The 27,048-nt window shown below is 40.3% G+C and overlaps 1 protein-coding gene across 1 annotated transcript; it reads right to left on the minus strand.

Annotated features, from left to right (window-relative positions):
* Positions 1-283: 283 nt before the first annotated feature.
* Positions 284-16,601, minus strand: LOC109195021 (mucin-2-like). The gene is made up of 4 exons (XM_019346422.2): positions 16,376-16,601; positions 7,464-7,631; positions 7,234-7,344; positions 284-5,928 (listed from the first exon to the last, which is right to left on the minus strand). The coding sequence occupies exons 1-4, from the start codon at positions 16,599-16,601 to the stop codon at positions 536-538; spliced, it is 5,898 nt and encodes a 1,965-aa protein (XP_019201967.1). The 3' UTR covers positions 284-535.
* Between the last annotated feature and the right edge of the window lie 10,447 nt (positions 16,602-27,048).

The following is a 27,048-nucleotide window of genomic DNA, read 5'->3' on the forward strand; positions in this document are numbered from 1 at the left end:
CTGCGTGAAAATGACGTGCCCAAAATAAATAGTCTGTATGTCTATAAAGTGTGTCATCTTCAATAATGTATACCTAATATGCAATTTTTATATACATTTTGTGATCACAATATATCTTAAAAAGAAAAAAGGAAATAAAGAAAGTAAGTCAAATTCAGGCTCATTTAAATATCAAACAAAACAAAAATATTGGCAAAGGTCTTTTTTGCCTCTGTGCTTGTTATCAGTGGCATTGTTACAAAGGAAAAAAAATGATCCAACCAAAATGCCTGTTAAAAACTTAATTACTTTATTACGTGTTATCTAGTAGATTTTTGTGCGTTGTTCTAGAAATTCTGCCATCCATTCATCCATTCTTCCATGCTTATCATGTGGGTGTCTTAGTTCCTTTTGGTTGTTTGTGCTGGAGCCTATCCCAGATGCCATAGGGTGAGAGGCGGAGGTACAAAGTAAACATAAGTCTGATCTTCAAAAGAAGCTACTTTCATAATTTATTGGTAATGTTTTCGCTTTCCATCTATGAATTACCTGTTTTCTAATATAGGGTAAAAAGAAGAAGTCCGAGTAGAAAATGGACTACATTCATTCTAATGGAAGATGAGTTACTTGCTGTCGTTAAAGTCGTGGGTGACTGAGATGACGAGGTTGAATCTTCTGAAACTGGGGAGACAGAGGTTGTTACAGGAACGGTTGTCATGGTTGGTCCCACAGCTGTTGTGGTTGGAAAACCAAATGTGCTTGACCCAGATGTTGTGGTGCTTGTGGAAGGTGTTGTGGTGGTTGGGAGGGCTGTGGTTTGAGCACCTTTCATTGTGGTTGGCTCTGCAGTGGTTGTGGTAATGATAGTTTTTGTAGTTGCGACTGTTGTGGCAGTGGTTGGACTGTCATTTGTAGTGGTTTGAACTGCAGTGAAAGTACTAGGCGAAGCTGTTGTGGTCGTGGGCACAGTGGTCGTGGTTAGAGTTGTTGTTGTGGTTTCTGGTGCAGTGGTAGTGGTTGGAACACCTGTTGTGGTGCTTTGGGTTGCATTGGTTGTAGTTGGTCCAGCTGTTGTTGTGGTTGGTGCCACAGTGGTTCTGTGTTCAGCACATGGTGGCGATTTGGGTGGTGTTGGTTCTGGTTTGGGCTTTGGTTGATGTGAATGGTGTGGCAATGGTTCTGTAGTGGTGGTTAGGGTGGCAGTGGTCATGGGTGGGGTAGCTGTTGTTGTGGTTGGTGGCGCTGTTGTTATGGCTGAAGTGACTATGGTAGTGACCGATGCCACAGCCGTTGTGCTCGGAGCAATTGTTGTGGTGGTTGCTTCACCAGTGGTCATGGTTAAATCTGCTGTTGTAGTGGTTGGTGCAGCTGTTGTAATCAAAGCGACAGAGGTTGTTATTGGAGCACCTGTGGTGCTTGTTGGTGCTTCCGTGGTTGTGGTTGGAGCAACTGCTGTTGAGGTTTGTGCTGCTATTGTGGTTTGAGCTGCGGTGGCAGTGGTAGGGATACTGGTGGTGGTGGTTGGTGTCCCAATGGTCGGGGTTGGAACAGCTTGTGTTCCTGTTTCTGGTGGAGTTATTGTTTCAGTTGTTGTAGTGGGTGATGCAGCCGTTGTTGAACTTGGTATGGCCGTAGTCGGGATTGGAGCAGCTGTTGTGGTTAGTGCAGTATTGGACGTCGTTTTAGCTATATTTATAGTTGTTGTGGTGGTTTGTGCTGCTGTTGTTGTAATTTGAGCTGCAGTGTCAATGGTTGGAGTAACTGGGATCGTGGTTCGCTCCTCACTGGTAATGGTTGGGACAGCTTTTGCTGTGGTTGATGCTGCAGTGGTCGTGGTTGGAGCAGCTGCTGTGGTGGTTTGTGCCACAGTTGTGGTGGTTGGAGGAGCTGTTGTGGTGGTTGGTGCCACTGTGGTCGTGGTTGAAGCTGTTGTTGTTGTGGTTTGTGCCACAGGGGTCGTGGTGAGAGCAGCTGGTGTGGTGGTTTGCACCTCTGTTGTTATTATTGGAGCACCTTTGGTGCTGGTTGGTGCTGCAGTGGTTGTGGTTGGAGTAGCTTCTGTTGTGATGGTTGGTGCCACAGTTGTCATGGTTGGAGAAGCTGTTGGTGCCACTGTGGTCTTGGTTGAAGCAGCTGTTGTGCTTGGTCCTGCATTGGTTTGAGCTACATATGTGGTGGTTGGTGCTGCAGTGGTCGTGGTTTGAGTGGCCGTGGTATTGGTTGGGGCAGTTATAGTGGTTGTTGGTGTCACAGTGGTCGTGGTTGGAGCTGTTGTTGTAGTGGTTGATCCAGCTGTGGTTGTGGTTTGAGCTTCAAATGTGGTGGTTAGCCCTGTTGTTGTTGTGGTTGGAACTGCAGTAGCAGTGCTTGGCGAAGCTGTTGTGGTCGTGGGCACAGTGGTCGTGGTTAGAGTTGTTGTTGTGGTTTCTGGTGCAGTGGTAGTGGTTGGAACACCTGTTGTGGTGCTTTGGGTTGCATTGGTTGTAGTTGGTCCAGCTGTTGTTGTGGTTGGTGCCACAGTGGTTCTGTGTTCAGCACATGGTGGCGATTTGGGTGGTGTTGGTTCTGGTTTGGGCTTTGGTTGATGTGAATGGTGTGGCAATGGTTCTGTTGTGGTGGTTAGGGTGGCAGTGGTCATGGGTGGGGTAGCTGTTGTTGTGGTTGGTGGTGCTGTTGTTATGGCTGAAGTGACTATGGTAGTGACCGGTGCCACAGCCGTTGTGCTCGGAGCAATTGTTGTGGTGGTTGCTTCAACAGTGGTCATGGTTAAATCTGCTGTTGTAGTGGTTGGTGCAGCTGTTGTAATCAAAGCGACAGAGGTTGTTATTGGAGCACCTGTGGTGCTTGTTGGTGCTTCCGTGGTTGTGGTTGGAGCAACTGCTGTTGAGGTTTGTGCTGCTATTGTGGTTTGAGCTGCGGTGGCAGTGGTAGGGATACTGGTGGTGGTGGTTGGTGTCCCAATGGTCGGGGTTGGAACAGCTTGTGTTCCTGTTTCTGGTGGAGTTATTGTTTCAGTTGTTGTAGTGGGTGATGCAGCCGTTGTTGAACTTGGTATGGCCGTAGTCGGGATTGGAGCAGCTGTTGTGGTTAGTGCAGTATTGGACGTCGTTTTAGCTATATTTATAGTTGTTGTGGTGGTTTGTGCTGCTGTTGTTGTAATTTGAGCTGCAGTGTCAATGGTTGGAGTAACTGGGATCGTGGTTCGCTCCTCACTGGTAATGGTTGGGACAGCTTTTGCTGTGGTTGATGCTGCAGTGGTCGTGGTTGGAGCAGCTGCTGTGGTGGTTTGTGCCACAGTTGTGGTGGTTGGAGGAGCTGTTGTGGTGGTTGGTGCCACTGTGGTCGTGGTTGAAGCTGTTGTTGTTGTGGTTTGTGCCACAGGGGTCGTGGTGAGAGCAGCTGGTGTGGTGGTTTGCACCTCTGTTGTTATTATTGGAGCACCTTTGGTGCTGGTTGGTGCTGCAGTGGTTGTGGTTGGAGCAGCTTCTGTTGTGATGGTTGGTGCCACAGTTGTCATGGTTGGAGAAGCTGTTGGTGCCACTGTGGTCTTGGTTGAAGCAGCTGTTGTGCTTGGTCCTGCATTGGTTTGAGCTACATATGTGGTGGTTGGTGCTGCAGTGGTCGTGGTTTGAGTGGCCGTGGTATTGGTTGGGGCAGTTATAGTGGTTGTTGGTGTCACAGTGGTCGTGGTTGGAGCTGTTGTTGTAGTGGTTGATCCAGCTGTGGTTGTGGTTTGAGCTTCAAATGTGGTGGTTAGCCCTGTTGTTGTTGTGGTTTGAACTGCAGTAGCAGTGCTTGGCGTAGCTGTTGTAGTCGTGGGCACAGTGGTCGTGGTTAGAGTTGTTGTTGTGGTTTCTGGTGCAGTGGTAGTGGTTGGAACACCTGTTGTGGTGCTTTGGTTTGCATTTGTTGTAGCTGGTCCAGCTGTTGTTGTGGTTGGTGCCACAGTGGTTCTGTGTTCAGCACATGGTGGCGATTTGGGTGGTGTTGGTTCTGGTTTGGGCTTTGGTTGATGTGAATGGTGTGGCAATGGTTCTGTTGTGGTGGTTAGGGTGGCAGTGGTCATGGGTGGGGTAGCTGTTGTTGTGGTTGGTGGCGCTGTTGTTATGGCTGAAGTGACTATGGTAGTGACCGGTGCCACAGCCGTTGTGCTCGGAGCAATTGTTGTGTTGGTTGCTTCAACAGTGGTCATGGTTAAATCTGCTGTTGTAGTGGTTGGTGCAGCTGTTGTAATCAAAGTGACAGAGGTTGTTATTGGAGCACCTGTGGTGCTTGTTGGTGCTTCCGTGGTTGTGGTTGGAGCAACTGCTGTTGAGGTTTGTGCTGCTATTGTGGTTTGAGCTGCGGTGGCAGTGGTAGGGATACTGGTGGTGGTGGTTGGTGTCCCAATGGTCGGGGTTGGAACAGCTTGTGTTCCTGTTTCAGGTGGAGTTATTGTTTCAGTTGTTGTAGTGGGTGATGCAGCCGTTGTTGAACTTGGTATGGCCGTAGTCGGGATTGGAGCAGCTGTTGTGGTTAGTGCAGTATTGGACGTCGTTTTAGCTATATTTATAGTTGTTGTGGTGGTTTGTGCTGCTGTTGTTGTAATTTGAGCTGCAGTGTCAATGGTTGGAGTAACTGGGATCGTGGTTCGCTCCTCACTGGTAATGGTTGGGACAGCTTTTGCTGTGGTTGATGCTGCAGTGGTCGTGGTTGGAGCAGCTGCTGTGGTGGTTTGTGCCACAGTTGTGGTGGTTGGAGGAGCTGTTGTGGTGGTTGGTGCCACTGTGGTCGTGGTTGAAGCTGTTGTTGTTGTGGTTTGTGCCACAGGGGTCGTGGTGAGAGCAGCTGGTGTGGTGGTTTGCACCTCTGTTGTTATTATTGGAGCACCTTTGGTGCTGGTTGGTGCTGCAGTGGTTGTGGTTGGAGCAGCTTCTGTTGTGATGGTTGGTGCCACAGTTGTCATGGTTGGAGAAGCTGTTGGTGCCACTGTGGTCTTGGTTGAAGCAGCTGTTGTGCTTGGTCCTGCATTGGTTTGAGCTACATATGCAGTGGTTGGTGCTGCAGTGGTCGTGGTTTGAGTGGCCGTGGTATTGGTTGGGGCAGTTATAGTGGTTGTTGGTGTCACAGTGGTCGTGGTTGGAGCTGTTGTTGTAGTGGTTGATCCAGCTGTGGTTGTGGTTTGAGCTTCAAATGTGGTGGTTAGCCCTGTTGTTGTTGTGGTTGGAACTGCAGTAGCAGTGCTTGGCGTAGCTGTTGTGGTGGTTGGTGCCACTGTGGTTGAAGTTATTGTTGTTGTGGTTTGTTCCACAGGGGTTGCAGTGAGAGCAGCTGTTGTGGTAGATTGCACCTCTATCGTTATTATTGGAGCACTTTTGGTGCTGGTTGGTGCTGCAGTGGTTGTGGTTGGAGCAGCTGCTGTTGTGATGGTTGGTGCCACAGTTGTCGTGGTTGGAGAAGCTGTTGTGATAGTTGGTGTCACAGTGGTCGTGGTCGGAGCTGTTGTTGTAGTGGTTGATGCAGCTGTGGTTGTGGTTTGAGCTTCAAATGTGGTGGTTAGTCCTGCTGTTGTTGTGGTTGGAACTGCAGTAGCAGTGCTTGGCGTAGCTGTTGTGATTAGTGCGCTACTGCTTGTGGTTGGAGTGGCTGTTGTTGTTGTGTGAGCACATTTTTCTTGTTTGGGCCATGTTGGTCCGTGCTTAGGTTGCTGTTTTTGTGGTTCTTGGTGCCATGGTCGTGGTTTCAACAGATGGTTTTGAGGTTGTGGTTTGGGCAGCTGTTGTTGTCGTTTGACTCGAATGGGTCGTATTGTGGTGGTTGGTACTGCAGTTGAAGCTAGAGAGCAGGTTGGTCCACTTGTTATGGTACCAAAGTTGTGTATAAAAGGTATAGAACCAAGACTTTTAGCAGCTGCACACAGGTTTGTAGATGCACAGCCATAAGCTGGAAAAGTGTTGGTGCCATCATTCACTGTAGAGGAGAAATCACAGTTTGAACAATTTTTGAAAAAATATTTTTAACTTTAAGGTGTCATGATATATTGACATTTAAAACTTTTCTCATTACATCTTAAAAATGTGTTTGCTTATATCCAATATAATTTATTATAATGTGTGGTTCAGTGGCAGTTGGTAAGTCATAAAATGTTAAATGTTAAAAGAACTGGTACATTTAATTGAGTTTTCTGCTCTAGCAGAACCCTCAAAGTGCTTTTTATTCCAATATTCACCAATCCACACACATTCACACAGCACTTTTATTGTCAGCAAGTAAGTGCTTTTTCCATCAGAGGAATTTGAGCTTTAAAATCTTGAAGAAGGACATTTTGATGTGGAAATTGGAAGAAATTCCTATTTTAGTCACAGAAAAAATATTTAAGAAACATGCCTGTGTAGTAGCCTGGAAAATCAAAACATATGCTCAGAGTATTATTATTATTGAAAATGTTTTCCTTTTTTATGGACAATGCTCTTGTCACAGTACTGTATTATAAAAAAGTATTACCTTACTATTACCTTACATTTTATTTAGAGCTTATTTAGAGAAAAAAGAAAATCAAGAAGCTATTCTGTAGATCATCTGTAGATTGTTTTCTCCCTTTTAGTTGGACTTAATTTACCTGATTTACTCTACAGGTTTTGCTCAAATCAGTAGTACTGTTATTAAAATCGTTAAGATTAAATTATAAAGTAAAATTATGACGTCTGTAAATGCAAAGCCATAAGTTGGAAAAACTTTGGAGGTGTCATTTACTAAAGAACCAAAAAACAAACCAAAAAATGATTTTAGCACATAAATGTTTTTTACATAAAGAATAATCTGACATCTCTTTTACATCAACTTCAATGACTTTTGGGTGTACTCTAAGACCCAAGAACACCACTGAAGGGTGTAGTTGTTTCTGCAACATTTCTGATGCCATAATATCACACCCACCAGTTAAATATATGTCAAGACAATAACTGCAGGTTAATCAATATTTCCATACCATGAATAGTGATATTTTTTAAACAGTTGACAGAATACTGTTTAACCAATATATTTATACTCAATTTTGTGGACAAATCTTTATTGCTTTGCAAGCTGATTAATTATCAAATCTTAAACTTCCTCGTTAAAGGTTTAAATAGAAAATAACATGTATTACAAATACTAATGTTTCCAAATGTTTCCACTGACTGATTTTAAAAAAAAGAATGTTGGTTGAATTTATTCTAGGCAAAAAAAACAAATTTAAAGATGATCTTTGTTAAAGTATACATGGTGAAGACTTACTCATTGACTGAAAGCATTGGTCCTCCACTCCCTGACACTGTAATGGAGTGTTGCACTGAGAAGTGGAACAAACGTTACATAGTCGGCCATTACTTGACTGAGGAGTAGGAGCTGAAACATAAAACAACATCATTTCAAAACAGAGAACATTTCAGCAAATATCAGATTATTGTTTCTTATTTCTTTCTGTTATTGCGTCTTTAATAAAACACTTATTGATTTGTACTTACCAGCCAGAGTTTGTGAGTTACAGTTATCCGTGTTGCAGCATGTGGCAGATGCAAGAGCACTTTGAACACCCACGTCAACTGAAAATGTCTGAGAGCCCGTAGCTGGACACAGAGAGGAAGATGCACACGCCTTGTAGATTTGTGTTGCTGTAGTTCCAGAGGAGGTAGCTGCAAATTCAAAGTGTGGTTCATTAATGTTGATAGAAAGCACAGATAACTTCACAGTATTTGAAATTTAGTTAAGTGTATCAGATAATCTGAAGAAAAGATTACCTAGAATAGTAGCTGTAACACACATGGTCTCTGAAGAACATGTAAGTGGTACTGTGCTTGAACACATCTGATCTGTGCAGATTTGACACTGAAGGGCTCCAGCTACAATCAGGAGAGAAACAATGAAAGGACTGAAGTTAAAATGAAAGATTATACCTTTTTTTTTTTTTTTTTTTTTTTTTTTATTAAACAAACAAGTATATTGGTATTATTTAAGAGTTGTTATCTCTTCTATTTCTTTAGTCTATTACACAAATTGTTGAAAGGGTTAATGGACTGGTTCTAATATGGTGCTTTCCTACTTGAGGACTCAAAGCACTTTATACACCATGTCTTATTCACTAATTTATACAGGAACTTCTTTCTACATCCAAGTGCTTTCTATGTCACATTAACATTCTCATGAATCAAGCAAGGCATGAAGACTAGAACAGCCAAAGATTGAACATGCAACCTTCTAGTTAGTAGATGAACTGCTCTACCACAGAGAGCTATTCAAACTCTTCAGCAGCTGAATAAAATAATTTCTAAGGCCTAGTCTTTCTTTGAAAATTTAAACTTGAATCCCTTAAATTAAATCCTGAATGATAAGCAAAAGTCAAGTTACCTGTGCTGGTGAGTGCCCATAGGAGAATCAGAGCAGTCAGCTTCATTATGATGAACAGGTCAGTTTTGCAGATTAGTTTCCCTGGACTGTGATACTAAACTCCAGGGGCACCGCTACACTTTATATACTGAACAGGTGAGCTCAGGATTGGGCGTGCTTGCATTTCTACAGCATGAACATTCAGACACTCAGCTCCTCTTTTGTCAAATCATTATGCTGGCGTACATTATCACACCCTTTGTTCAGCTGAAGTCATAACAAAAGAAAAAATGTACACTATTTTATTTCTAAATATTAATTAATCTCCTTAATACGTCACTGAGTCTTCATATTCTCTTTTGCTGTGTGAAATTATTTTGGTTACATATTCATGCATCTTTTGCATTTCTTTATTCAGTTAATTAATAAGAGTCCACGAATGCCTCTCAGACTTGATGAAAGCTGTTAGAGTATGGAATGAATGGTGATGATGAGCTTTTGCTACCTCACACTACATGAAGTATTATATTGAAGTATTTTTGAATTGGCTAAAAAAAGATTTAATGTACAATCCAATACAATATCATCTTAGGGAAACATTGCTGTATATACCTACGAATAAGTAAGACTCAATTTAAAGCATAATCCAAACAGTAAAAATAATAAATGTGAAAATGTGAATTTCACCATGACCATTCAAATGCTCCACATTCCTGAGGGACAGAATATGGAACACACAGCTTGGTGAACAGGTCAGGGTTTTATGCCTTTACAGATCTACTGTGAGATGGAAATTGAAATGACAATATGGCAATAAACAGCCGAATCTATCTATCTATCTATCTATCTATCTATCTATCTATCTATCTATCGTATAGGAATTTCTTTTACTTATGTATTAATCACATTATTTTATTGTATGATGCCTTGGTGCTACTGGATTTAAACATGTTTCACACTCATACTGTAAGACAAATGGTGGGGGTCTAGTAAGGAAGTTGTGGGGAAGCAGACAACTCCACTGGAAGAATCTTTTGTCTCTTTGAGGACTCTGGGAGGTAGCAAGGGAGTGTGAACCTTGAGGTGTGAAACAGCTGTGTACTGCCTTTTGTTCCTGGAGAAGGTATTTAACTGAGAGCCATGTTAGGCTCAGGGAGACTCTGCTGACCGTGTGCCCCGCGGTCATGCAGGCTCTCCACCAACTTGGTTTTCTGTTCTTTGTGTGTTTTGATTAAAGAATGTTAGCTACCGCTCACCGCTCGTCTGCAGGCTTTATTTAATGGAAAACTTCCACAACACTATCTATCTATCTATCTATCTATCTATCTATCTATCTATCATGTCCTTCTCATTTCTCATTTCATATATATATATATATATATATATATATATATATATATATATATATATATATATATATACACACACAAATAAATATATAAATATATCAAGTGAGTGAATAAATGACATTAATATGATATTAAGGACTTAAGCACACTTTTTTATTGTAGTTTGTCTCGCTTGTACTTTTGTTGTTTCTGCTAATCTGTAATGTTGACAAGCTCAGTAATCCGGTCTGTTCAGTGAAATAATTAGACAGAGGTTTAAACATGTTACAGCAGGTGTGGCAGGACCTAAAGGTAAAAGAACTGTACTTGTGCTCGGCTGCTCCAGTTGAGCATATTTTAGCTCAAATTTGTTTGTTTCATGATTCCTAAATCTAAATGCACTATTTGTGCTTGTTAATTCTGCTGGACTTCGCTGGACATGGACTGCTATTAATATTATTTGGCAATTCAAACAGATCACCAAGTGCTGATGAAGCAGGAACTCTAATATGCGTAAAGCAGTTTGCATGTATTTAGTGTAATTAGTTAAACAACAGTAAACACAGGACTGTTTTTTCATACAGGGTGGTTTTGTTTTCTGATGACTTTGTCACACCTTGTCTTATTGTTGCATGCTGCATTTATATATTTTAATAATAGCATGCTGACGTACATAAGGTGTTCTCTGTATCACCTATGCTTCTGTATCACACACGCACAGACACTTTTCTTCTGTTTTGTGTGTTTTGTGGGTCATTAAAAGGACAACAGAGGAAGTTGATTTTCATTTTTTTTTTTTTTTTTTAACCTCATTTATCTTAATTCTTTCTTTTATTTGATTACATTGTCCCTCTGTTCAGCACTTTGGCTGATACTTGATGTCTTTTAAACATGACATACAAATAAAGCTGACTTGACTTGACGTGAGTGGAAGAGGTGCCATCCTAGATTACCAGGCTTTCCACAAATTGTTGTGGAAGTTTCCATTTAATAAAGCCTGCAGACAAATGGTGAGCGCAGCTAACATCCTTTAATCAAAAAGAACAAAAACCCAAGCTTGGTGAGAGCAGCCCCCCAAAGGGGGATCAAGAATGGCACCAACATGTAAGCACAGGCCAAATCACACCAATTCCTGCTTCTACACATCTACCAAGACTGTCAGTGTTAGCTCATTTAATTGCTAGGTTGGTTTCCATATAGGATTTTAACAGTAATCTAGTAATTTGAAAATTTTTCCATGAATAATTTTATAAAGGGATAAAACACAGCAATGGCATTCACTGAGAAACAGTAAATGCCATTGCCAGGTAGAGATGGGGGGCTGCTGCATTGCAACTGCCACACATGTATTAAAGTTCCTTTTTACAGCGAGCGAACACAGCAAACAACTTCACGCATTCAAAAGTTTGTAGTGCAAAGCAGGACTTTGGCTTATCCACATAACTTCAGGGTTAACCCTGGGTTTTCTGTACTACTACAGTGGTTCACTTTTTTTAACCATTGGTAACTTATGCTGTGAACAAACCTGCTCTGAAGTAGTTTTTGTTCCATTAAAGATTACCAGGTATGAAATCACAGCCTACAGACTAATCAATTCTCCAGAAAATAGCGTCACCATTCCTGTAAGTCCCTTTGAACCTCACCTCTCTGCGAGAACAGTAGGTAGGTCTAAAGTTTTTTTTAATAGCATATGTTTTTGTTCCACTAATGAGCATCAATAATAAATAATACAGATTTTTACACTCAACTTTATTCCTTGTTTTTCAGTTGTTTTTGTTTTTTTTTCTCATTTGACAGCAAACAATTTTACAGCAATCTTATTGTTCTATAAGCATTAATATCATATCCTAAAACAGTACTTGCTGATCTCATATTACATTTGTACGTAGATTATGTTAAAATTCTAATTTTAAATATAATCTTTACTCTCAATCTGTTAAACAGCACCGAATTTGGTGACTTAGAAAATGTATAAAATATTGTTATACATGATTCTAATTTGCTGCCAAGTTTATTTTACACTGCTGGAAACATAGTACGCACATCAAGAATATCTGTTCAACCAATTAAATTATTTTCACATTGATCTGTGACAATATATCATAATCTCATTGGAGTAGTTAGTGTTATGTTGGTCCCAGACCTGGGTCTGAGTGCAAGTAGTACACACACACACACACACACACACACACACACACACAGCAATGCAAAGTTTTTTTCTTTCTGCTGGTTCACGCTCTTCTTACAAGTTACATACAGTAGTGGCTTGGTGCCATCTACTGGTTGTAACATGTAAAGCACACATATTTAAGTAGATTTGGCACATGCACAACAGTTGTCAATAATCTAAGGGATCTTCTTTTTGATAGCATTCCTCTTGTAGGTGTCTAGGGATGATTTTCTGTGGAAAAAGAGTTATGATTCACACCCCTTTTAGATTGGTCAGCTCCTTTTAACATCACCAGTTTTTTTGTGAACAGGCAAGGGAAACCCTGGGTTAACTTGATAACCAGCTTCTTGTGACAGTATATCCTAATCACCAATGTTAGGCTAAGTGAATCCAGGTGAGATTGAATATGTTGAACGAGCTTCATAGTACAGGGCCCTGATCTCAGTCAGCAACAAACAAAAGACACATTTTTTGTTTGACTTCAGGCATCAAGATCCTGGTATTAACAAATTTCCCACGTGTGGGACTAATAAAGTCCCACACGACTAATAAAGGTTATCTTAATAAAGGTTATCTTATTCCACACAGCCCCCAGACACTTAGAGAGAATGATATCTACCTCCAGGTGTCTGCCCAAAGCAGAATACACTTGCACAGTACTGCTTAATTGGAGAGCCCTCTGTCACTTTTAAAGGATCTTAAAATGACCCAGTCTCTGGAAGGAGCCAGCAATAATACTTTCAAATTTAAACTTGAGGTTTTGAGGTTTATACGGAAACATTTTCAGTTCATTTTTAGTTCTGTTAAATATACCTTAAAGCTTTTATGTTAAGAAACATTCATCAGCATTAACTGCAGAGTATTTGCCTTATGTTCTGCCTTCTAGCAGTTCTGTTGAACAGCTCAGCATTGAACACCATAATCCCAGACATCTTCACCACCAAACTTGACTACCTTCAGATCCCCCCCTGCCACCTGCTACTGGATCAAAGATTTCCTAACAAACCGGCCTTAATCAGTCTGACTTGGCCTCTACCTCTCACCCCCACTGTGACTCAGCACTGAGAACAAGAAGGCTGTGCAGAGGGTAATTAACACCGCCCAAAAATTCATTTGCATAAATATATATATATGTAATATATAGATAGATAGATCGTATCTGTAGTTGTGCCAGCTGTTGTTGCTGTCACACTCGTATTTTCCTGGGAGAGTTACTCATCTACTGTCATTGTTATCTTAATGGCAGATTATTTCTTAAGAAATCCTGTCTTTCTCAGAACTCCCCTTTTGCTGAACCTGACGGACCTGTCTATAACACTTTTTCATTTCCTAATTCATTAAGACAATATCAAAGAAAATATAAAATGGTATTATTCAACAGAAGTTTACGATTAAAACAATAAAAAAACAGACCTATTGGGTTTAGTTGACTTGCATCAGAAATGCACTTTCAACACTGATTGATTTACTGATTCCCAGTATTGTTATTGTTAGGTGAAACTGTGATTGTTGGTGGTTCACAAGTGGTAGTTGTTGTGGCAGCTGTGGTTGTGGTTAAGGCAGGTGTGGCTGTCGTTAAGGCAGGTGTGGCTGTTGTTAGTGTGTTTGCATAGCAGTCATACTTGTGACAGCTATTATTGCTGTTATACTATTATAGAAATTGCTGTCAAAACACATAAGTTCAAGATGGTGCCAACATTTTGCATAGAAGTTGGGGATTCTAAGCTACACATACTGATCACAGTAAACAGCCAAAAGTGGGGACACTTGTCACTGCATACAAACAAACAGTTGAGACAATTTTTCATTTCATTAATTTTAGAAAATATCAGTATCTTTCATATTAAAATTAACATAATATGAGTTTTGGACATTTGTTGCTGAAGCCTCCCACCCTAATGCAATTAAAAGTACTTTCAGGGGCCTTTTGTTGAAATTTTCTATTTCTTGAACTGTTTTTTTTTTTGTTTGTTTGTTTGGTGTTTTTTTTTTTTTTTTTTTAACTTTTTCATAACCTGAGAACATTCCTTTTTTCATGGGAGAGTTACTGTTACTGTTGACCTATTTTTAAGAAATCCTGTTTTTCTGACACCTCCCTGATTTTCTAAAGCTGAAGGAGTTGTTTGTAACACTGTAATTCATACAGGTAATAAAGAAGTACACATCAGAGGACATTATTCTACGGAAGTTTATTTATTGATTTGTGTTTAGTTATTATTTTTTTTAAAACACAGAACTACTAACATTAACAACTCCATCGAATAAAAGCTGTTACACACGTCATGTGTACGTCATGTGTAAACACGTTAGTGATACTGTGCCTAAACACTGGCCATCTGTGCAACTTTGACATTGATGTGCTTGGACTGTACCCAGAAAAATAATGGTCATCTCTGAAAAGTCATCTCAAATGTCTGAGGGCTCCACTGGCAATGATAATCTATAGTTGCTTAAAATCTTTCTTTATCATTACTAATTTTAAGACAGGGTGTATTAGTCCTTTTTAACTACAGTGGAACCCCGACTTACGAATACCCCATTTAATGAAAAATTCAAGTTACGAAGGCATTTAACGGCAATATTTCTGCCCGTGTTATGGCAAAATGCCCGTGTAACGAAATCCGCTGGCTCTGATTGGCTGAGCCCAGAATGCCTACAATGCCCACAATGCCTTCCGAATCATGTGACAACCCCTTGGCTTTCGTACTTGCGATGTATTGTTGTTGGAGTTAGCAATTAACCTATAGCCTATCACTCAAAAGGCGCGATCGGTGCTTCGACTTACGAAAATTTTCGATTTACGAAAGACCCTCGGGAACGAATTAATTTCGTAAGTCGGGGTTCCACTGTACTATACACACTTAATGAAGGACAAGAAATTTACTTCATATTCATCAAAGCAAATCATTCACTGTATACCACATAGAGTATGAGATTAAATAGTGGTAAACCTTCGTGCATTCAATAAGTTATAAACCTTTTATTTTAAGAATGCATCAAGTTACGTGTGCTTGAGAATTCCAAAAAGAAAATCATCATAAAAAGTTCAGCTTCATTGTGATGAACAGCTCTGCTTTTCCTGAATGGTGAAAGGACAATTTATGAGCTCAACCACAGATTAAATGCTCGAGATGTTGAAAAAGTATGGGTGTGTTTCCATTTTTACAGAGTTGCTACTGAGACATTAAGCTCTTTTGTTATGCTGAAAGATATAATGACAGAACCTGTTATCATGCCCTTTTGGCTTTTGATTTGAAATATTGCTCATCTTAAGACTTAATAAATATCAATACCATTAGCGCAGAGAATGCTTGCCTGTGTTGATAAAAAGCTGGGAGTTTTTTTTTTTTTAATACTTAAGGTACAGGTCTGGAAGCAACTTGTCAAATTATGACATTTGAAGTGCATTATCCTAAGTTTATTATTTTCATTTTTTTTTTGTTCTCAACATGAAAAAAAAAGTCTTAAAATATTTTCACATCTTTGTTACATCTATGGTGCATGTACTGATTAATGCCCATATTCAAAATTTTACAAGAATTACATTTATATGATAAATCACTTATTCTTGTTCTTTCTAACTGTGGAAACTCTGTTGTGTAAAGTGTAAAAAAGCCCAGTCCCTTTATTATTACATAGCTTAAATAACATTGAAAGTGCAAAGTACACAGTACACTTGAAATTATGCAACAACAATACCATTAATACTGGGCTTGTACAAAGGAGACAACCCCCAACTTCCATACAGGGTTTACATACCTAGGGCACTCCACCATTTGTTTTTATAAGTGAAGAAGCTTTTTAGAGCTGAAATGTTTTCACAAACTTAAACAAGTCCAGTTGCCAGGAATTACTGTTTTCAAGCTCTTAAAAACAGACTGAGGAAGAAAAGCAAACATACCACCTTAGGGCATGCATGGGGCCATTGTGTGTGAACCTACACATGAAAACTACTGAATCTCTTTGAGGCAGTCTGAAAGTCTTTTTCCATGGCCTCTCTGAACTCCTCCCACACAGTTTTTGGTTCAGCCACTGCCCACGCCACCTTTCGCTTGGCCCGTCGGTACCTATTAGCTGCCTCTGAAGTCCCACAGGCTAACCAAGCCTGATAAATGGTAAATGGACTGATTCTTATATAGCGCTTTTCTACTCTCCCGGAGTACTAGAAGCGCTCTATACAACATATCACATTCATTCACATTCATCACACCCATTCACACAAGCACTTTATCTGTACTTAGTGCTTTTTCTAACTACATTCACACACATTCATACTCCGATGGATGCATCGGAGAGCAACTTGGGGTTAGTATCTTGCCCAAGGATACTTGGGCATGCAGACTGGAGGAGCCAAGGATCGAACCACCAACCTTCCGATTAATAGGTGACCTGCCCTACCTCCTGAGCTACAGCCAGCTACAGGACCAGCTACTGGTCCTGTAGCTGGACCAGTAGCTACTGTAGCTGGACCAGTAGCCCAGAGGTGTCCGGGGAGCCACCAAGCTGAAGAAGGAGTCTTCAGCTTGGTGGCTCCCCGGACACCTCTGGTGTCCACCATTTGGTTCGGGGGTTACCACCACAACAGGCACCAACCATTTGAGGACACAGCTCAGTGCAGCGACTTCGGCAATGGATTTGCTGAACATGGTCCATTTGGACTCAATGTCCCTAGTCTCTCTCAGAATGCTGTTGAAGCTCTGCCGGAGGTGTGCGTTAAAGATGTCACGGACCAGGGCCTTTGCTAGGCATTCCCAGCACACCCTCACTATACGTTTAGGCATGGTAGATGTGTCCAGCGTCCAACTGATTGCCACCTGATCCTTGATGTTTGTAATTCAACTAATCTGTCAAATGGAATAAAGTCTATTCCTTCAAATATATGTTGCAAGAATTTAATTCATTTACAACTCCAATCTGGGAAGTTTATCATATTACTGTTTTGTAGGGTTATTCAAGTGTATTAGTGAAGAGTCTATCATTTTTAGAAACTCCCATTATGCTGACAGAGAGGAGCTGATATTAATGATTTTAAAGTATGTCGTTTGATGTTTAATGGATCTATATTATTGCATAGTGTCTGTTCTACATCTATTTTAGCCTGTAAACGGGGGCCCTTCACACCTATTTTGACAGATGGGTTAAGTTTCTTAGAGATGCTGCGTGAAGAGTCTGTCCTATGGGCAGTCTTTTCACAGGTCTGTGAACCTACATCATCACTTCATCCCTTGCCAGAGTCAGAGTCTCACCATGAAACTACAGTTGTGTCTTAATTCAGGGGCTGCATCCTTTGGAGCACCCGGCCCATGTAGACCTTGGAGGGCAGGTCCTCCAAAGACCGAGAAGGCCAGAAGTACGAGGTTTTGAAATGGGACAGTTTAGCCTTCAGATTTGCTTTCATATATTTCATGTACCTTGCCCAAGAATAACTGAATACTGCTCAACACTTCATGGACCCAGCACACAGTGCTTGGGCATTGTATGGATTGCCTAGTATGACTACACTCTTAGCTGCTTCTCTGCTTAGAGCTCTTCTGAGAATTTTCCTAAGTCATTCTGAAGCTGGGCATGCTAAGTTAGAAACATTCTGAGAGAATCCTTGGAATGTTTGTGAATGTAGGCCCAACGGACTAAATATTTTACATGTTTGGTATGTTTTCTCAGTAATTTCTGTATTGTTGATGCTCTGCCACGCCTGCTGTTGAACTAACATCACTGACACTATTTTAAACTCAATGTCAGGTATTACAACATGCCCTCTTTGTTAAATAGGTTGACTAACTATGGAGGCATTCTGCCTCCATACAACACACACCCAGGCATTGTGAGTTTTATTGCATGCATCGGTGGCCTTGGTTTATTACTCAATGAACAATACGCTGATTTTGAAAATAGTTTCAAATTCTACTCTGGTCACTAATCCTTTTGTCAGCCAGCAGTGACTCCTATCCATGTGTGCCCAATTTACTCTTTTATATGAGGAGGATGGCTGGTTGTTTCATTTATGTGACAAACTAGTAAACTAGTTTGATGGCTCCAGCCACAACTCTCTCGAGGTGCAAGATAGCGCAGGAAATTACTGGTAACCATTCAGTGCTTCCTCTTCTAAAACATGATGTAAACTCAAACAGAAGGGGCAGAAGAAACAAGTGGTAACACACTGCCTCTTTTTTCTTTGTACTTTTAATGTAGGCAGTTGGTAACAAATATGTTCACAGCTGTTTTTCCAGAGCAGTGTCTCTCCCAACTTAGAGGTTTTGCGAATAAGGAAACTGGGAACAGAGAGAGACATAAAGCTTAATATGCAAGCAAGTCTGAAAATGCAACTGCACAAAAACAATTTATTTATACGACACTTCAGTAATTTTGCTATTGCTGTTGTTTCCTCCGTCAACTGGTAATTTAAGTATAGTATTAATATGGAAATAAAGACCTTCTGTGATATATTGACTAGTGATGCGCGAATCATGAACGAATCATTCAGTACTCAAGAATCACTTTACTCACTCATGAATCATGATTCACAAGCCCAACTGACTCACTGACTCATCCCTGTTGCTGTTAGCAGCAATATATCTAGCTTATAATTAAAATTGTGGAGAAAAACACAACATCCAGTATCTTAACAAAAACATTTCTGCTCTGAACTGGAAGAAAAAACCCTGAGTAGAAGCTCACATCAAGACAATAGCTCCTCGGTTCACAGTAGCATCGCTCTGCTAACATGCTAACAGCACATTTGAGCTACTCACCCCCTCCTCTCCTGTGCTGAATCGTAGGGTAAGCAAATCACTCAGGACTCGCTCACCCCCTCCCTCCTGTGCTGAATCGTAAACGTAAGCGAATCACTCAGGATTTGCTCACCCCCTCCCTCCTGTGCTGAATCGTAGAGCGAACGAATCACTCACTCACTCACTCACTCACTCACTCACCCCCTCCCTCCTGTGCTGAATCATAGAGCGAGCGAATCACTCAGGACTCACTAACCCCCTCCCTCCTGTGCTGAATCGTAAGCGTAAGCGAATCACTCAGGACTCGCTCACCCCCTCCTTCCTGTGCTGAATCATAGAGCGAACGAATCACTCACTCACTCACTCACCCCCTCCCTCCTGTGCTGAATCATAAACTGTGTCCCAAAACGTCGGCTGCATCCTCTGGAGGCCGCATTTGAAGGCCGATTACGTCACAGCCAGGCGACGAAGGCTGTCCCAAATCGTCGACTCCTTCAAATGCGGCCGACAAATGCGTCCTTCGAGGCGGTGGTTTACGACACCAACTGTCTGCCATCTATAATCCAGTTCTGAGTTCCCTCCCCAGACGCCTTAACGCCCACTCACATCCTGGGCCATCTGACCTCAGGAATTCACATGACAAGGTGGGGCCAGGTTTCACAATGGGCTCACCCGAAACCCTGGCTGATTAGGTCCCACACCCACTTTCACACCTTGGCGCATGTGATTAGAGGATCACCAGGGGGTCCTTTGTCCCTCCTTGGGGGGATACTCCCACTCGGTTTAAATCTGGGACTCTCGGCCATTTGACCTTAGAACTGAAGAAGCTTCTCGGATGAGAGGTGAAACGTCTTCAAGCAACTTAAAGAAGTCCAGACGCTTTTCTTTGCAAACTCCTTTGACTACGATGACCTGGATGACTGAGAACCTTCACAGACAAATGCGTCCTTCATTTCCCCGAATTTGAAGGATGGGTCGGGTGTGTCCTTCGTGGCCTACCATATCCCAGAATTCATAGCGTGGCCCAGCCAATTTCAGTTTCCAGCAATGGCGGCCGCTACTAAGTTTTAAAATTACTCTTATTAATCTTTCTGGGTCACAAAATAAACTTTTAACATATTTTCAGGCGAGAAAGTAGCTGTGTAAATTTCAAATATCTGCTTGGTTTATCAAGACATCGCATATTTGCAAAAGTGCACCGACGTTTTCGGAGATGTCTGTTACCCACCCGCTCGATAGCAAGCCGGGAGGTTCAATGGTCACTCGAGCCGGTGACAGCAGCGGACTCCCGGCTTCGTTTTCAGACCCCCGCTCTTTCGCTACTCAGGTTAAACATGATATATAAGTCACTCGGATAACTTAAAAATGTAATTGTTTGGCTTTTTTCGGTGTTTTATTTGTTCCGGAGTAAATCGGGTTGGCTGAGATCAAAGTTATTAGATTATTAGATTAAATAAAACTTTATTAATCCATCGGGTGGGTTCTTCCGGGATTTTCACACAGTTGAATAAACGTCAAACAGAAAACTGATTAAACAGAAGTGTGAGACGGTCGAGAATTTACGCCAGTGTCCTGTTATATTTTAGATAGCAAGGAGCAGACGGCTGAGTTTATTAACCCTTTAGAGCCGAGCGTAGCGCCCCCGCTACGATTTGCGTATCTATTTTTAAATCCCTCTATCACTGCAACCACGTAAGCTAGCGCAATAATTTTTTTTGCATATGAAACTGGAGAAGTTGTACTTACATCTTATGCCATCAGCTTGTCCTAGGTCACGGTTTTCTTCCACATATAGCTTTGCAAAAACTGCATAAAAAGCGCTTGCAGCAACAAAAACATAATATTCCAGAAACACGTTTTGCCGATCCGATCAGCTGTTCATAACACTTCCTACGTTGGAATAGACGTCAGCGCGAACTTTCGCATGTCCGCCATTGCCTGCCCGAAACCGGAAGTGACGTCATTTTCGCGGAAATGTAGTTTTTTTTACTGTCAGGGCCTCTGAGACTATACTAGTGTTTTTAAAAGTTATCTTTGACTTTATGACTTTCTGTGTCGTTTCTGGGATGCTTAGAACTCAAATTGCACTGCTGGAAATAGTTTATTTTGATGCAGATGCTGCTTTTTTGCAAATTTGCACTGTAATATTTATTTTCGTTTTTCCTGCAGTATATAAAAATTGGTGTATTTCAAAAGTAAAACTATGAAGACACTTCAAATAAATTTCCTGTGGTGGGAAACTAGTTTGTGCAACTTTTTTGTATTTACAGTTTTGAGGGATAAGCCTCTTAAATTTCTCTAACTAGAAATATATGTTAAAAAAACAAAAACGATTTTCAATTTTTTTGTAGTTGATTGCACTTTTTTGCAATTTGTGTAATTACTATGCACTTAATGCAGACATATTATTAAAATTTGGGCTATAATGGTTGTATTGATGTATAGCAACTTGAAATACTCCCAAAAATGGCACTACAGCATGTAAAAATATAATATAAGCTCTGGCGGACTTGGTTCTATGGTAGGTCTTAAAGGGTTAAACTCCACCGACACAGCGGTGACGCAAATCTGAAGGCTAGACCGTCCCATTTCACAGCCTCGAACTTCCGGCCTTCTCGGTCTTCGAAGGAGCCAGCCCACGTAGACCGCGAAGGCCGGGTCCTCCGAAGGATGCAGCCGACGTTTTGGGACACAGCTATAGAATGAACGAATCACTCACTCACTCACTCATTCACCCCCTCCCTCCTGGCTCACAGCTTCTTCTTCTTGGTTGGCAACCAATGTTAAGGCGCATTACCGCCCCCTGGCTCACAGCTCAGTGGACATTTAAATGAGAAAATATACAGTTAAGCCCAAAATTATTCATACCCCTGCCAAATTTTGACTTAAAGTTACTTTTATTCAACTAGCAAGTTATTTTTTGACTGGAAATGACACAGGCATCTCACAAAAGATTATAAGACGATGTACAAGAGGCATCATTGTGGAAAAAAATATTTCCCAGGTTTTATTTATATTTTAGCAAAAAGTATCATGTCCAGAATTATTCATACCCTTCTCAATAATCAATAGAAAAAAGCCTTTATTGGCTATTACAGCAATCAAACGCTTCCTATAATTGCAGACCAGCTTGTTGCATGTCTCCACAGGCATTTTTGCCCATTCATCTTTAGCAATGAGCTCCAAATCTTTCAGGTTGGAGGGTCTTCTTGCCATCACCCTGATCTTTAGCTCCCTCCACAGATTCTCAATTGGATTCAAGTCAGGACTCTGGCTTGGCCACTGCAAAACCTTAATGTTGGTGTCTGCTAACCATTTCTTCACCACGTTTGCTGTATGTTTTGGGTCATTGTCGTGCTAAAATGTCCACTGGTTCCCAAGGCCAAGTTTTTCTGCAGACTGCCTGATGTTGTTGTTGAGAATCTTCATGTATTGCTCTTTTTTCATGGTGCTGTTTACTGTGATTAGGTTCCCTGGTCCATTGGCTGAAAAACACCCCCAAAGCATTAGGTTCCCACCACCATGTTTGACAGTGGGGATGGTGTTCTTTGGGTTGAAGGCTTCTCCATTTTTATGCGAAATGAAGGCAACATCATTGTGACCAAATAATTCAATTTTTGTTTCATCTGACCATAACACTGAAGACCAGAAATCTTCTTCTTTGTCCAGATGAGCATTTGCAAAGGCCAAATGAGCTTTTGCATGCCTTAGAAGTGCCTGGAGAAGTGGCGTTTTCCTTGGTCTGCATCCGTGGAACCCAACAGTGTCCGTTGGACTGTCTGCCTTGAGACATTGCCACCAGCAGAGCCCAGATTCACCAGGGTGGCCTTGGTGGTGATCCTTGGATTCTTTTTCACCTCTCTCACTATTCTCCTGGCCACCACAGGTTTCACTTTTGGCTTCCAACAACGTCCTCTGAGATTTTCCACAGTGCGGAACATCTTGTATTTTTTAATAATACTTTGCACTGTAGCCACTGGAACTTGAAAACATTTGGATATGGCCTTGTAGCCCATTCCTCACTTGTGAGCAGCCACAATGCACAGCTGCAGGTCCTCACTGAGTTTCTTTGTCTTAGCCATGAATGTCCACAGACCACCTGCAGAGAGTTGCTGTTTTTCACCTGTTAAGTTGATTAAAACAGCCATTTCCAATTAATCAGGGTAATTAGGATGCTTTAGAACAGCTTTGACTATTTGGAATGGTATGGAACTTTGGATTTTCCCAGAGACTGTGACAGTTTGTAAAGGGTATGAATAATTCTGGACATGATACTTTTTGCTCAAATGTAAATAAAAGCTGAGAAATATTTTTTTTCCACAATGATGCCTCTTGTACATCATCTTATTATCTTTTGTGAGACACCTGTGTCATTTCTGCTCAAAAAAGAACTTGCTTGTTGAACAAAAGTAACTTTAAGTCAAAATTTGGCAGGGGTATGAATAATTATGGGCTTAACTGTATATTTGACACATTTAAGGAAAATACTAATAAAATAAAAATAAACAAAATAAATGTTCCCTTTAGAAATTTTTTTGCTATTTTTTGCTCTATAAAATAGTTGTTTTCTTTTAGAATCACTCATCTTAGCAGTAGAATATACATGAAAAGAGAAAAGAAATTAAGTTTGAGTGAAAATGTACATTTTTTGCACTCTCTGGTCAACTGACTCAGTGAATCAAATGACTCAAAAAACCCGATTCACTTTGGTGAGTGACTCATTAAAACTTGATTCAGTAAAAAGAATCAAATTTACCATCACTAGTGAGCAAAGACATAACCAATAAAAACCCCACCCTTTCCTATTGGTGGAAAAAATGTACCACATCGACCAGTCAAAAAATGATATGATAACATGGCATTTCGTTGTTTAGGGAGGGGGGAAGTTTTAGAAGTGACTGCGGTGGTTTGACATGTGAGAGATTTGCGACGTTTAGCGCAAATCTTGTGTAGTTGGTGTGTAGTGTAGTCAATAGTTTTGTCGTGTGTGTCAGAACAATGAGGCGTCTGCTGAATGTTACAGGTGTTACAGGAGTGATACATCTCCTGTTGTCAGGCATGTATCTCATAGTGCATCTGTATCTCATAGTGGACAGAAATTACTTTTTGGAGTGGCAGAAATAATTTGTGTGGCATCTAATTTGATGCAGAACACCTGATTGTTCCGTAAATAGTTTGAAATGTTTATTTAAAAAACCGCCTTGGCTGCATTTTTAGGTAAATAGCTGCAAAAAACTTTGTTTGCAAAACTCAGTTACTTTTTTTGAATAAGTAACTATATAATTAATTGCCCAACATTGGTCATTATATACTGTATTTTGCAGGCAGAGTTACAGGACTCTCTCCCAGACCAGAGACTCATACTCATAATACAAGTCAGAGCTTTATTTAAAAAAAAAAAAAAGAAAGTTGTGTTTTCAAAATTGATGTTGAAGTTTCATTGTAAGTGGGCTAAAGCACTTAATTAAAAGTAGTCTAACATAAATGTAAATGCTGTAATTTGATTATTTTAATAAACCATGTAACTTGGATGGATTCAATGCTGGCGTGACCACAGTGTACACGTCTAATGTTGCTCACAGTGGTCCAAGGGACCGCTCAGGGAGTTTGTGTGTTTGCTCAGACACATGAAAAATTACAGGGAACATTGGTCTGTACTGTGCTGAGTTCAGTAACCTGATTCAAACTTCTCAAATAGGACTTCTGATTGTGGGATTCACACTTGAACCGTTGTATTTTTAATTTTACTCCTCAAAAATTACACGATAAGGCTCCACATACAATAACAATAACTTGTTTGAAAACAACCATCCTCGTCTATGGTCCATATGCCTATAAGGCCAAACTGGACATGGAAAGGTCATCAAAACTCCCTCTGTCTCTTGTAGGAAGAATCGACTCGGTAAAGATGACAGTTGTGCCTAGTAGTGCTGGGCGATATGACGATATATATCGTGTGGACGATAGAAAAGTTTCTATCGTGCCATTTGTGTTCTATCGTTTCTAACCCTAATTTTATAAATTATTACATAAAATATATCATTAACCCTTTACAACCGGTCGGAACAGGCACACTCCGTTTTACCTATTTTTAAATCCCTGTAGAACTGGAACCACGTAGTGCAATAATTTTTTTTGCATATGAAACCACAGGAGTTGTACTTACATGTTATTCTATTAGCTTGCCCTAGGTCACGGTTTCCTTCCACATATAGCTTTGCAAAAATTGCATAAAAAGCATTTCCAGCAACAAAAACATAATATTCCAGACTTGCAGCAACAAAAACAATATTCCAGAAACACACTTTGCCGATCCGATCAGCTGTTCATAACACTTCCTAGGTTGGAATATAAGTCAGCGTAACTATCATGTCTGCCATTACTTGTCCGAAACCGGAAGTGACGTCATTTTCGCAGAAAATGTAGTTTTTTTACTTTTTTCTTACTTTTTTGCAAATTTGCATTATAATATTTATTTTCATTTTTCCTGTAGTATATAAAAATTAGTGTATCTCAAAAATAAAACTATAAAGACACTCAAAATAAATTTCTCGTGGTTGCAAACTATTTTGTGCAACTTTCTTGTATTTACAGTTTTGAGGGATAAGCCTCTTAAATTTCTCTAACTAGAAATACATGTAACAAAAAAAAAGATTTTCAATTTTTTTGTAGTTTATTGCACTTTTTTGCAATTTATGTAGTTACAATGGACTTAATGCATACATATCATTAAAATTTGGGCTATAACGGTTGTATTGATGTATAGCAACTTGAAATGCTCCCACAAATGGCACTACAGCATGTAAAATGTAAAGATAAGCTCTGGCGGACTTGGTCTCATGGTAGGTCTTAAAGGGTTAAATAGCCTGTGGCAAAAATATTAGTGTTGTCTTCTCACTATACATACTCTTAACTTTATGCAAGAGAAAATAAAGTATAAAAAAATGATATTTTTCACAAAGAAACTCCGTCTTGTGGTTTTGCGACATGGTGCTGCTTTACGTGCACCCGGATTTGCGACATGCTTTACGGTAACTCAAAACAAAGACTGCACCCTCTCCACTCGCTGTTTACAGACTGCATACTTTCCAGATGACCACAGGTCAGGTGGTATATCGTGATATATATCGTTATCGTGATATAAAATAATTCATATCGTGATAAATATTTTTTCCATATCGCCCAGCACTAGTGCCTAGTCTTATATTTGTTCCAAACCACACCAGTCTTTATTTCTAATTTTTCTTTTTTTAAAGAATTGAACAAATATGTTTCTATGTTCATCTGGAACAAAAACATCCCTAGAATTAAGAAAGAATATTTAGAAAGACAGAGAGAGGAGGGTGACTATCCTTAACCAGTTTTCTTTGCTATTACTGGGCAACCAACATCCATAAGTAGTTGTGTTGGTTTACAGACTTATCAGATGCTGAATCCCCAGATTGGGTCTACCTGGAACAACAATCTAGCAGTTTGAAAAACTTATGGGAAGAAGAACTGAGGGAACACTTTACAGATGAAGCATGGCAGGCTGCAGTCACAATAATTAATTTCTTGTTAATCTGCACTAGATATGGCCAACTACACTTTAAGGTGCACAGATTGCACTTATGTCCAAGTAGAATAGCAAGAATGTACCCAGGTGCAGATTCATTATGTACCAGGTGTGGACGCGGCCCAGTTGACTTCAATTATATATTTTTGCTTTGCCCCAAACGTCAAACGTCAAACCTTTTGGGAGGCAGTTTTTAGGCCAATTTCATTTATGTGTAAAAGAAATAAACCGAGTTTTATAACCTATTTGGGGTTGCCCTGGGTACATTAATATCAACACATCAGGCCAATGCAACAGCTTTCATCACACTACTTGCAAGATGCTTAATATTGCTCCACAGGCAAAAAATCTGCCCCTCCATCTCATAAGCAGTGGATAAAAGATGTTATGTCCCAATTGAAGCTTGAACATTTGAAACAAAATGTCAACGACTCTGCTCAGAAGTACAGGATGACTTGGCAGCCATTTCTTTCGTACTTAAGAAAGAATTCTTAGTAGTGACAGCCCGCCCAAGCCCCCCATCCCCCTTTTTTCGCACCAGTTGTTGGGATTGTATTGTTGTGGGTTATGCTCTTTTTCAATCTTTAAAACCAATAAAATTATTTGAATAATTAATGTAATGGTAATGGTTTAATTACTACCACCTTAAAGGTCTATCATACGTAGACAAATAATAGAAATAAACTAATCATATTTAAGAGTGAATAAAAAAAAACATGCATAAATTTAGTACTAAATTATTATTTTTTTAGAAATGTCTTTTGGGTATGTGATAGTATGTGGGCATGTCTATGCGGTTATATTTGTGAAATGCACATTTTCAGTGGGTTTCCCAATGTAGGGTCAGGTTTTTTACTGGAATAAAATGGAATACAATTAATTACCATTGATAACAGAAAAACTTTCAAAATGGTTTACTATTAGGTTAAAGTTTCTGGTCAATAG

This window comes from Oreochromis niloticus, linkage group LG17, assembly GCF_001858045.2.
Source record: "Oreochromis niloticus isolate F11D_XX linkage group LG17, O_niloticus_UMD_NMBU, whole genome shotgun sequence".
Lineage (NCBI taxonomy): Eukaryota > Metazoa > Chordata > Actinopteri > Cichliformes > Cichlidae > Oreochromis > Oreochromis niloticus.